This window comes from Heterodontus francisci, chromosome 8, assembly GCF_036365525.1.
Source record: "Heterodontus francisci isolate sHetFra1 chromosome 8, sHetFra1.hap1, whole genome shotgun sequence".
In the NCBI taxonomy this organism is placed as follows: domain Eukaryota; kingdom Metazoa; phylum Chordata; class Chondrichthyes; order Heterodontiformes; family Heterodontidae; genus Heterodontus; species Heterodontus francisci.
In genome coordinates, this window is record NC_090378.1 from 1,260,399 (window position 1) to 1,274,416 (window position 14,018).

General features: G+C 40.8%; 1 protein-coding gene across 1 annotated transcript in view; it reads right to left on the bottom strand.

Annotated features, from left to right (window-relative positions):
• Positions 1-14,018, bottom strand: part of LOC137373152 (collagen alpha-1(XI) chain-like) — a 612,019-nt gene that overhangs the window by 234,829 nt on the left and 363,172 nt on the right. Inside the window, exon 43 of the mRNA XM_068038011.1 lies at positions 11,956-12,009. Coding sequence (XP_067894112.1) covers positions 11,956-12,009 — 54 coding nt within the window. The remainder of the gene's footprint in view (positions 1-11,955; positions 12,010-14,018) is intronic.

Below are 14,018 nucleotides of genomic sequence, written 5' to 3' on the forward strand. Positions count from 1 at the left end.
GTATATTGTAATAGCTGAGCATTCTGTTACGCTGCAGTATATTGTAATAGCTGAGCATTCTGTTATACTGCAGTATATTGTAATAGCTGAGCATTCTGTTACGCTGCAGTATATTGTAATAGCTGAGCATTCTGTTATACTGCAGTATATTGTAATAGCTGAGCATTCTGTTATACTGCAGTATATTGTAATAGTTAGACATTCTGTTACGCTGCAGTATATTGTAATAGCTGAGCATTCTGTTATACTGCAGTATATTGTAATAGCTGAGCATTCTGTTACACTGCAGTATATTGTAATAGCTGATAATTCTGTTACGCTGCAGTATATTGTAATAGCTGAGCATTCTGTTATACTGCAGTATATTGTAATAGCTGAACATTCTGTTACCCTGCAGTATATTGTAATAGCTGAGCATTCTGTTATACTGCAGTATATTGTAATAGCTGAGCATTCTGTTACGCTGCAGTATATTGTAATAGCTGAGCATTCTGTTATACTGCAGTATATTGTAATAGCTGAGCATTCTGTTACACTGCAGTACATTGTAATAGATGAGCATTCTGTTATACTGCAGTATATTGTAATAGCTGATAATTCTGTTACCCTGCAGTATATTGTAATAGCTGAGCATTCTGTTACACTGCAGTACATTGTAATAGCTGAGCATTCTGTTATACTGCAGTATATTGTAATAGCTGATAATTCTGTTACCCTGCAGTATATTGTAATAGTTAGGCATTCTGTTACCCTGCAGTATATTGTAATAGCTGAGCATTCTGTTATACTGCAGTATATTGTAATAGCTGATAATTCTGTTACCCTGCAGTATATTGTAATAGCTGATAATTCTGTTACGCTGCAGTATATTGTAATAGTTAGGCATTCTGTTACCCTGCAGTATATTGTAATAGCTGAGCATTCTGTTATACTGCAGTATATTGTAATAGCTGATAATTCTGTTACCCTGCAGTATATTGTAATAGCTGAGCATTCTGTTATACTGCAGTATATTGTAATAGCTGAGCATTCTGTTACGCTGCAGTATATTGTAATAGATGAGCATTCTGTTATACTGCAGTATATTGTAATAGCTGAGCATTCTGTTACACTGCAGTATATTGTAATAGTTAGACATTCTGTTACGCTGCAGTATATTGTAATAGCTGAGCATTCTGTTACGCTGCAGTATATTGTAATAGCTGATAATTCTGTTACGCTGCAGTATATTGTAATAGTTAGGCATTCTGTTACCCTGCAGTATATTGTAATAGCTGAGCATTCTGTTATACTGCAGTATATTGTAATAGCTGATAATTCTGTTACCCTGCAGTATATTGTAATAGCTGAGCATTCTGTTATACTGCAGTATATTGTAATAGCTGATAATTCTGTTACCCTGCAGTATATTGTAATAGCTGATAATTCTGTTACGCTGCAGTATATTGTAATAGTTAGGCATTCTGTTACCCTGCAGTATATTGTAATAGCTGAGCATTCTGTTATACTGCAGTATATTGTAATAGCTGATAATTCTGTTACCCTGCAGTATATTGTAATAGCTGATAATTCTGTTACCCTGCAGTATATTGTAATAGCTGATAATTCTGTTACCCTGCAGTATATTGTAATAGCTGAGCATTCTGTTATACTGCAGTATATTGTAATAGCTGAGCATTCTGTTACGCTGCAGTATATTGTAATAGCTGAGCATTCTGTTATACTGCAGTATATTGTAATAGCTGAGCATTCTGTTACACTGCAGTATATTGTAATAGTTAGACATTCTGTTACGCTGCAGTATATTGTAATAGCTGAGCATTCTGTTACGCTGCAGTATATTGTAATAGCTGATAATTCTGTTACCCTGCAGTATATTGTAATAGCTGATAATTCTGTTACGCTGCAGTATATTGTAATAGTTAGGCATTCTGTTACCCTGCAGTATATTGTAATAGCTGAGCATTCTGTTATACTGCAGTATATTGTAATAGCTGATAATTCTGTTACCCTGCAGTATATTGTAATAGCTAATAATTCTGTTACCCTGCAGTATATTGTAATAGCTGATAATTCTGTTACCCTGCAGTATATTGTAATAGCTGAGCATTCTGTTATACTGCAGTATATTGTAATAGCTGATAATTCTGTTACCCTGCAGTATATTGTAATAGCTGAGCATTCTGTTATACTGCAGTATATTGTAATAGCTGATAATTCTGTTAACCTGCAGTATATTGCAATAGCTGATAATTCTGTTACCCTGCAGTATATTGTAATAGCTGATAATTCTGTTACCCTGCAGTATATTGTAATAGCTGATAATTCTGTTACCCTGCAGTATATTGTAATAGCTGATAATTCTGTTACGCTGCAGTATATTGTAATAGTTAGGCATTCTGTTACCCTGCAGTATATTGTAATAGCTGAGCATTCTGTTATACTGCAGTATATTGTAATAGCTGATAATTCTGTTACCCTGCAGTATATTGTAATAGCTGAGCATTCTGTTATACTGCAGTATATTATAATAGCTGATAATTCTGTTACCCTGCAGTATATTGTAATAGCTGAGCATTCTGTTATACTGCAGTATATTGTAATAGCTGAGCATTCTGTTACGCTGCAGTATATTGTAATAGCTGAGCATTCTGTTATACTGCAGTATATTGTAATAGCTGAGCGTTCTGTTACACTGCAGTATATTGTAATAGTTAGACATTCTGTTACGCTGCAGTATATTGTAATAGCTGATAATTCTGTTACCCTGCAGTATATTGTAATAGCTGAGCATTCTGTTACGCTGCAGTATATTGTAATAGCTGATAATTCTGTTACGCTGCAGTATATTGTAATAGCTGAGCATTCTGTTATACTGCAGTATATTGTAATAGCTGAACATTCTGTTACCCTGCAGTATATTGTAATAGCTGAGCATTCTGTTATACTGCAGTATATTGTAATAGCTGAGCATTCTGTTACCCTGCAGTATATTGTAATAGCTGAGCATTCTGTTATACTGCAGTATATTGTAATAGCTGAGCATTCTGTTACACTGCAGTACATTGTAATAGCTGAGCATTCTGTTATACTGCAGTATATTGTAATAGCTGATAATTCTGTTACCCTGCAGTATATTGTAATAGCTGAGCATTCTGTTACACTGCAGTACATTGTAATAGCTGAGCATTCTGTTATACTGCAGTATATTGTAATAGCTGATAATTCTGTTGTACTGCAGTATATTGTAATAGCTGAGCATTCTGTTATACTGCAGTATATTGTAATAGCTGATAATTCTGTTGTACTGCAGTATATTGTAATAGCTGAGCATTCTGTTATACTGCAGTATATTGTAATAGCTGATAATTCTGTTGTACTGCAGTATATTGTAATAGCTGATAATTCTGTTGTACTGCAGTATATTGTAATGGTTAGACATTCTGTTACGCTGCAGTATATTGTAATAGCTGAGCATTCTGTTACACTGCAGTATATTGTAATAGCTGATAATTCTGTTGTACTGCAGTATATTGTAATAGTTAGACATTCTGTTACGCTGCAGTATATTGTTATAGCTGATCATTCTGTTATACTGCAGTATATTGTAATAGCTGAGCATTCTGTTACACTGCAGTACATTGTAATAGATGAGCATTCTGTTATACTGCAGTATATTGTAATAGCTGATAATTCTGTTACCCTGCAGTATATTGTAATAGCTGAGCATTCTGTTACACTGCAGTACATTGTAATAGCTGAGCATTCTGTTATACTGCAGTATATTGTAATAGCTGATAATTCTGTTACCCTGCAGTATATTGTAATAGTTAGGCATTCTGTTACCCTGCAGTATATTGTAATAGCTGAGCATTCTGTTATACTGCAGTATATTGTAATAGCTGATAATTCTGTTACCCTGCAGTATATTGTAATAGCTGATAATTCTGTTACGCTGCAGTATATTGTAATAGTTAGGCATTCTGTTACCCTGCAGTATATTGTAATAGCTGAGCATTCTGTTATACTGCAGTATATTGTAATAGCTGATAATTCTGTTACCCTGCAGTATATTGTAATAGCTGAGCATTCTGTTATACTGCAGTATATTGTAATAGCTGAGCATTCTGTTACGCTGCAGTATATTGTAATAGATGAGCATTCTGTTATACTGCAGTATATTGTAATAGCTGAGCATTCTGTTACACTGCAGTATATTGTAATAGTTAGACATTCTGTTACGCTGCAGTATATTGTAATAGCTGAGCATTCTGTTACGCTGCAGTATATTGTAATAGCTGATAATTCTGTTACGCTGCAGTATATTGTAATAGTTAGGCATTCTGTTACCCTGCAGTATATTGTAATAGCTGAGCATTCTGTTATACTGCAGTATATTGTAATAGCTGATAATTCTGTTACCCTGCAGTATATTGTAATAGCTGAGCATTCTGTTATACTGCAGTATATTGTAATAGCTGATAATTCTGTTACCCTGCAGTATATTGTAATAGCTGATAATTCTGTTACGCTGCAGTATATTGTAATAGTTAGGCATTCTGTTACCCTGCAGTATATTGTAATAGCTGAGCATTCTGTTATACTGCAGTATATTGTAATAGCTGATAATTCTGTTACCCTGCAGTATATTGTAATAGCTGATAATTCTGTTACCCTGCAGTATATTGTAATAGCTGATAATTCTGTTACCCTGCAGTATATTGTAATAGCTGAGCATTCTGTTATACTGCAGTATATTGTAATAGCTGAGCATTCTGTTACGCTGCAGTATATTGTAATAGCTGAGCATTCTGTTATACTGCAGTATATTGTAATAGCTGAGCATTCTGTTACACTGCAGTATATTGTAATAGTTAGACATTCTGTTACGCTGCAGTATATTGTAATAGCTGAGCATTCTGTTACGCTGCAGTATATTGTAATAGCTGATAATTCTGTTACCCTGCAGTATATTGTAATAGCTGATAATTCTGTTACGCTGCAGTATATTGTAATAGTTAGGCATTCTGTTACCCTGCAGTATATTGTAATAGCTGAGCATTCTGTTATACTGCAGTATATTGTAATAGCTGATAATTCTGTTACCCTGCAGTATATTGTAATAGCTAATAATTCTGTTACCCTGCAGTATATTGTAATAGCTGATAATTCTGTTACCCTGCAGTATATTGTAATAGCTGAGCATTCTGTTATACTGCAGTATATTGTAATAGCTGATAATTCTGTTACCCTGCAGTATATTGTAATAGCTGAGCATTCTGTTATACTGCAGTATATTGTAATAGCTGATAATTCTGTTAACCTGCAGTATATTGCAATAGCTGATAATTCTGTTACCCTGCAGTATATTGTAATAGCTGATAATTCTGTTACCCTGCAGTATATTGTAATAGCTGATAATTCTGTTACCCTGCAGTATATTGTAATAGCTGATAATTCTGTTACGCTGCAGTATATTGTAATAGTTAGGCATTCTGTTACCCTGCAGTATATTGTAATAGCTGAGCATTCTGTTATACTGCAGTATATTGTAATAGCTGATAATTCTGTTACCCTGCAGTATATTGTAATAGCTGAGCATTCTGTTATACTGCAGTATATTATAATAGCTGATAATTCTGTTACCCTGCAGTATATTGTAATAGCTGAGCATTCTGTTATACTGCAGTATATTGTAATAGCTGAGCATTCTGTTACGCTGCAGTATATTGTAATAGCTGAGCATTCTGTTATACTGCAGTATATTGTAATAGCTGAGCGTTCTGTTACACTGCAGTATATTGTAATAGTTAGACATTCTGTTACGCTGCAGTATATTGTAATAGCTGATAATTCTGTTACCCTGCAGTATATTGTAATAGCTGAGCATTCTGTTACGCTGCAGTATATTGTAATAGCTGATAATTCTGTTACGCTGCAGTATATTGTAATAGCTGAGCATTCTGTTATACTGCAGTATATTGTAATAGCTGAACATTCTGTTACCCTGCAGTATATTGTAATAGCTGAGCATTCTGTTATACTGCAGTATATTGTAATAGCTGAGCATTCTGTTACCCTGCAGTATATTGTAATAGCTGAGCATTCTGTTATACTGCAGTATATTGTAATAGCTGAGCATTCTGTTACACTGCAGTACATTGTAATAGCTGAGCATTCTGTTATACTGCAGTATATTGTAATAGCTGATAATTCTGTTACCCTGCAGTATATTGTAATAGCTGAGCATTCTGTTACACTGCAGTACATTGTAATAGCTGAGCATTCTGTTATACTGCAGTATATTGTAATAGCTGATAATTCTGTTGTACTGCAGTATATTGTAATAGCTGAGCATTCTGTTATACTGCAGTATATTGTAATAGCTGATAATTCTGTTGTACTGCAGTATATTGTAATAGCTGAGCATTCTGTTATACTGCAGTATATTGTAATAGCTGATAATTCTGTTGTACTGCAGTATATTGTAATAGCTGATAATTCTGTTGTACTGCAGTATATTGTAATGGTTAGACATTCTGTTACGCTGCAGTATATTGTAATAGCTGAGCATTCTGTTACACTGCAGTATATTGTAATAGCTGATAATTCTGTTGTACTGCAGTATATTGTAATAGTTAGACATTCTGTTACGCTGCAGTATATTGTTATAGCTGATCATTCTGTTATACTGCAGTATATTGTAATAGCTGAGCATTCTGTTACACTGCAGTATATTGTAATAGTTAGACATTCTGTTACACTGCAGTATATTGTAATAGCTGATAATTCTGTTGTACTGCAGTATATTGTAATAGTTAGACATTCTGTTACGCTGCAGTATATTGTAATAGCTGAGCATTCTGTTACGCTGCAGTATATTGTAATAGCTGATCATTCTGTTATACTGCAGTATATTGTAATAGCTGAGCATTCTGTTACACTGCAGTATATTGTAATAGTTAGACATTCTGTTACGCTGCAGTATATTGTAATAGCTGAGCATTATGTTACACTGCAGTATATTGTAATAGTTAGACATTCTGTTACGCTGTAGTATATTGTAATAGCTGAGCATTCTGTTACGCTGCAGTATATTGTAATAGTTAGACATTCTGTTACGCTGCAGCATATTGTAATAGCTGAGCATTCTGTTATACTGCAGTATATTGTAATAGCTGATAATTATGTTACACTGCAGTATATTGTAATAGTTAGACATTCTGTTACGCTGCAGCATATTGTAATAGCTGAGCATTCTGTTGTACTGCAGTATATTGTAATAGTTGAGCATTCTGTTACACTGCAGTATATTGTTATAGCTGAGCATTCTGTTACGCTGCAGTATATTGTAATAGTTAGACATTCTGTTACGCTGCAGCATATTGTAATAGCTGAGCATTCTGTTGTACTGCAGTATATTGTAATAGCTGAGCATTCTGTTACACTGCAGTATATTGTAATAGCTGAGCATTCTGTTGTACTGCAGTATATTGTAATAGTTAGACATTCTGTTACGCTGCAGTATATTGTAATAGCTGAGCATGATGTTACACTGCAGTATATTGTAACAGCTGAGCATTCTGTTGCACTGCAGTATATTGTACAGTAGTGTAGTGGTTATATTAGTGGATCAGTAATCCGGTGGGGGGGGGGGTACAGTAGTGTAGTGGTTATATTACTGGATCAGTAATCCGGTGGGGGGGGGGGGGGGTACAGTAGTGTAGTGGTTATATTACTGGATCAGTAATCCGGTGGGGGGGGGTACAGTAGTGTAGTGGTTATATGACTGGATCAGTAATCCGGTGGGGGGGGGGGGGGTACAGTAGTGTAGTGGTTATATTACTGGATCAGTAATCCGGTGGGGGGGGGTACAGTAGTGTAGTGGTTATATTACTGGATCAGTAATCCGGTGGGGGGGGGAGGGGTACAGTAGTGTAGTGGTTATTTTACTGGATCAGTAATCCGGTGGGGGGAGGGGTACAGTAGTGTAGTGGTTATATTACTGGATCAGTAATCCGGTGGGGGGAGGGGTACAGTAGTGTAGTGGTTATATTACTGGATCAGTAATCCGGGGGGGGGGGTACAGTAGTGTAGTGGTTATATTACTGGATCAGTAATCCGGGTGGGGGGGGTACAGTAGTGTAGTGGTTATATTACTGGATCAGTAATCCGGTGGGGGGGGGGTACAGTAGTGTAGTGGTTATATTACTGGATCAGTAATCCGGGGGGGGGGGGGGTACAGTAGTGTAGTGGTTATTTTACTGGATCAGTAATCCGGTGGGGGGGGGGAGGGGGTACAGTAGTGCAGTGGTTATATTACTGGATCAGTAATCCGGTGGGGGGGGGGAGGGGTACAGTAGTGTAGTGGTTATATTACTGGATCAGTAATCCGGGGGGGGGGGGGGTACAGTAGTGTAGTGGCTATATTACTGGATCAGTAATCCGGTGGGGGGGGGGGGGTACAGTAGTGTAGTGGTTATATTACTGGATCAGTAATCCGGTGGGGGGGGGGGGGTACAGTAGTGCAGTGGTTATATTACTGGATCAGTAATCCGGGGGGGGGGGGTACAGTAGTGTAGTGGTTATATTACTGGATCAGTAATCCGGGGGGGGGGGGGGCGGGGGTACAGTAGTGTCGTGGTTATATTACTGGATCAGTAATCCGGGGGGGGGGTACAGTAGTGCAGTGGTTATATTACTGGATCAGTAATCCAGTGGGGGGGGAGGGGGTACAGTAGTGTAGTGGTTATATTACTGGATCAGTAATCCAGTGGGGGGGGGGGGGTACAGTAGTGTAGTGGTTATATTACTGGATCAGTAATCCAGGGGGGGAGGGGGGTACAGTAGTGTAGTGGTTATATTACTGGATCAGTAATCCGGGGGGTGGGGGGGGGGTACAGTAGTGCAGTGGTTATATTACTGGATCAGTAATCCGGGGGGGGGGGGGTACAGTAGTGTAGTGGTTATATTACTGGATCAGTAATCCGGGGGGGGGGGGGGGGGTACAGTGGTGCAGTGGTTATATTACTGGATCAGTAATCCGGGGGGGGGGGGGGGTACAGTAGTGTAGTGGTTATATTACTGGATCAGTAATCCGGGGGGGGGGGGGGGGTGGGTACAGTAGTGCAGTGGTTATATTACTGGATCAGTAATCCGGGTTGGGGGGGGGGGGTGGGGGTTACAGTAGTGCAGTGGTTATATTACTGGATCAGTAATCCGGGGGGGGGGGTACAGTAGTGTAGTGGTTATATTACTGGATCAGTAATCCGGGGGGGGGGGGTACAGTAGTGTAGTGTTTATATTACTGGATCAGTAATCGTGTGGGGGGGGGTGGGTACAGTAGTGTAGTGGTTATATTACTGGATCAGTTAGCCGGTGGGGGGGGGGTACAGTAGTGCAGTGGTTATATTACTGGATCAGTAATCCAGTGGGGGGGGGTACAGTAGTGTAGTGATTATATTACTGGATCAGTAATCCGGGGGGGGGGGGGGGGTGGGGGTACAGTAGTGTAGTGGTTATATTACTGGATCAGTAATCCGGGGGGGGGGGGTACAGTAGTGTAGTGGTTATATTACTGGATCAGTAATCCGGTGGGGGGGGGGTACAGTAGAGTAGTGGTTATATTACTGGATCAGTAATCCGGGGTGGGGGGGGGGGTACAGTAGTGTAGTGGTTATATTACTGGATCAGTTAGCCGGTGGGGGGGGGGGGTACAGTAGTGCAGTGGTTATATTACTGGATCAGTAATCCAGTGGGGGGGGGTACAGTAGTGTAGTGATTATATTACTGGATCAGTAATCCGGGGGAGGGGGGGGGGGTGGGGGTACAGTAGTGTAGTGGTTATATTACTGGATCAGTAATCCGGGGGGGGGGGGGGTACAGTAGTGTAGTGGTTATATTACTGGATCAGTAATCCGGTGGGGGGGGGTACAGTAGAGTAGTGGTTATATTACTGGATCAGTAATCCGGGGGGGGGGGGGTACAGTAGTGTAGTGGTTATATTACTGGATCAGTAATCCGGTGGGGGGGGGGGGGGGGGGGTACAGTAGTGTAGTGGTTATATTACTGGATCAGTAATCCGGGGGGGGGGGGGGTACAGTAGTGTAGTGGTTATATTACTGGATCAGTAATCCGGGGGGGGGGGGTACAGTAGTGTAGTGGTTATATTACTGGATCAGTAATCCGGGGGAGGGGGGGGGGGTGGGGGTACAGTAGTGTAGTGGTTATATTACTGGATCAGTAATCCGGGGGGGGGGGGTACAGTAGTGTAGTGGTTATATTACTGGATCAGTAATCCGGGGGGGGGGGGTACAGTAGTGTAGTGGTTATATTACTGGATCAGTAATCCATTGGGGGGGGGGGTACAGTAGTGTAGTGGTTATATTACTGGATCAGTAATCCATTGGGGGGGGGGTACAGTAGTGTCGTGGTTATATTACTGGATCAGTAATCCGGGGGGGGGGGGGTACAGTAGTGTAGTGGTTATATTACTGGATCAGTAATCCGGTGGGGGGGGTACAGTGGTGTAGTGGTTATATTACTGGATCAGTAATCCGGGGGGGGGGGGTACAGTAGTGTAGTGGTTATATTACTGGATCAGTAATCCGGGGGGGGGGTACAGTAGTGTAGTGTTTATATTACTGGATCAGTAATCCGGTGGGGGGGGGTACAGTAGTGCAGTGGTTATATTACTGGATCAGTAATCCAGTGGGGGGGGGGGTACAGTAGTGTAGTGGTTATATTACTGGATCAGTAATCCTGGGGGGGGGGGGTACAGTAGTGTAGTGGTTATATTACTGGATCAGTAATCCGGGGGGGGGGGGTACAGTAGTGTAGTGTTTATATTACTGGATCAGTAATCCGGTGGGGGGGGGTACAGTAGTGCAGTGGTTATATTACTGGATCAGTAATCCAGTGGGGGGGGGGTACAGTAGTGTAGTGGTTATATTACTGGATCATTAATCCGGGGGGGGGGGGGGAGGGGTACAGTAGTGTAGTGTTTATATTACTGGATCAGTAATCCGGGGGGGGGGGGTACAGTAGTGTAGTGTTTATATTACTGGATCAGTAATCCGGGGGGAGGGGTACAGTAGTGTAGTGGTTATATTACTGGATCAGTAATCCGGGGGGGGGGGGGGTACAGTAGTGTAGTGGTTATATTACTGGATCAGTAATCCGGGGGGTGGGGGGGGTACAGTAGTGTAGTGGTTATATTACTGGATCAGTAATCCGGGGGGTGGGGGGGGTACAGTAGTGTCGTGGTTATATTACTGGATCAGTAATCCGGGGGGGGGGTACAGTAGTGTAGTGGTTATATTACTGGATCAGTAATCCGGGGGGGGGGTACAGTAGTGTAGTGGTTATATTACTGGATCAGTAATCCGGGGGGTGGGGGGGGTACAGTAGTGTCGTGGTTATATTACTGGATCAGTAATCCGGGGGGAGGGGTACAGTAGTGTAGTGGTTATATTACTGGATCAGTAATCCGGGGGGAGGGGTACAGTAGTGTAGTGGTTATATTACTGGATCAGTAATCCGGGGGGAGGGGTACAGTAGTGTAGTGGTTATATTACTGGATCAGTAATCCGGGGGGGGGGGGGTACAGTAGTGTAGTGGTTATATTACTGGATCAGTAATCCGGGGGGGGGGGTACAGTAGTGTAGTGTTTATATTACTGGATCAGTAATCCGGGGGGGGGGGGGGGTACAGTAGTGTCGTGGTTATATTACTGGATCAGTAATCCGGGGGGGGGGGTACAGTAGTGTAGTGGTTATATTACTGGATCAGTAATCCGGGGGAGGGGGGGTACAGTGATGTCGCGGTTATATTAAGGAGACGTCAGGTTTGTTCATTGTATTACTTCAATTAACTCGTTTTCTTAACCCCCTTTCCTTATAATTTCTGCAAATGCACCGATATAATGCAGGAAGAGAGAAACTGGGAGATACTCACAACTGGACCAGTCAGCCCGATGGGACCTTCGCCTCCTTTCAATCCCGATGAACCCTGGAATTGGAAAAAAACAAAAAAAACTTTATTTTTGTTGTCTTCTTTATGGGATCAGATAGTAGAGTTTGACAAATCACGGAACAGTGTTCACTTCAGAGCAGAACGTAATTTTATCTTGGTGGACTGGAGTTATACCGGTGATTGCGAGAAGAGTTTTAGCAGCTGGGACAGGAACATAGAAACATCGGAGCACGAGTAGGCCATTCAGCCCATTGAGCCTGCTCCGCCATTCAGTTAGATCATGGCTGATCATACATCTCAATGCCACTTTCCCACGCTATCCCCATATCCCTTGATGTCATTAGTACCCAAATATCTCACAGAATCACAGATTGTTACATCACAGAAAGAGGCCATTCGGCCCATCATGTCTGCACTGGCTCTCTGAAAGAGCAACTTACTTAGCGCCATTCTCCCACCTTCTCCCCATCACCCTGCACATTCTTCCTTTTCATTTAACAGTCAAATGCTCTTTTGAATTCTTCAATTGAACCTGCCTCCACCACGTTCTCAGGCAGCACATTCCAGACCTTAACCACTCGCTGTGTGAAAAAGATTTTCCTCGTGACGCTTTTGCTTCTCTTAGCAAATACTTTAAATCTGTGTCCTCTCGTTCTCGATCCTTTCACGAGTGGGAACAGTTTCTCTCTATCTACTCCGTCCAGACCCCTCCTGATTTTGAATAGCTCTATCAAATCACCTCTCAGTCTTCTCTTCTCCAAGGAAAACAGTCCTAACTTCTCCAATCTATCTTCAGAACTGGAATTCCTCATCCTGGAACCATTCTCGTGAACCTTTTCTGTACTCTCTCCAATTCCCTCACGCCTTTTCTAAAGTGCGGTGCCCGGAACTGGACACAATACTCCAGCTGAGGCCGAACTAGTGTCTTATACAAGTTCAACATAATTTCCTTGCTCTTGTACTCTATGCCCCTATTAATAAAGGCAGGATACTGTATGATTTATTAACTGCTCTGTCAATCTGTTCTGCCACCTTCAATGACATAGGCACATATACACCCAGGTCCCTCTGCTCCTGCACCTCCTTTAGAAATGTGCCCTTTATTATACATTGTCTCTCCATGTTCTTCCTACCAAAATTAATCACTTCACATTTATTGCATTGAACTTCATCTGCCACCTGTCTGCCCATTCCACCAACTCTAGTGAATACAGGCCCAGTTTCTGCAATCTCTCCTCATAAGACAATCTTACCATCCCAGGGATTAGTCTGGTGAACCTCCGTTGCACTCCCTCTATGGAAAGTATATCCTTCCTTAGATAAGGAGACCAAAACTGTACACAATACACCAGGTGCGGTCTCACCAAGGCTCTACACAATTACAGCAAGACATTTTTACCCCTGTACTCAAATCCCCTTGCAATGAAGGCCAACCAAACCATTTGCCTTCTTAATTGTTTGCTGCGCTGACATACTAGCTTTTAGTGACTCATGAACAAGGACACCCAGGTCTCTTTGGACACCAACACTTCCCAATCTCTCACCATTTCAGAAATATTCTGTCTTTCTGTTTTTTCTGCCACACTTATTCACATTATATTCCATCAGCCATGTTCTTGCCCATTTACTCAGCCTGTTCAAATCCCCTTGAAGCCTCCATGCATCTTCCTCACAACTTACATTCCCCCCAGTTTTGTGTCATCAGCAAATTTAGAAATATTACATTTGGACCCACATCCAAATCATTTATATAGATTATGAACAACCATGGCCCAAGCACTGATCCTTGTGGTACCCCACTAGTAACAGCCTGCCATCCTGAGAATGACCCATTTATTCCTACTCTCTGCTTTCTGTCTGTTAACCAATTCTCAATCCACTGCAGTATATTACCCCCAATTCCATGTGCTCTAATTTTGTCTACCACCCTCCTATATGGGGCCTTATCAAAAGCCTTCTGAAAATCCAAATACACCACATCCACTGGTTCTCCTTTATCAATGCTTCAAGCAACATCCTCAAATAACTCCAACAGGTTTGTCAAA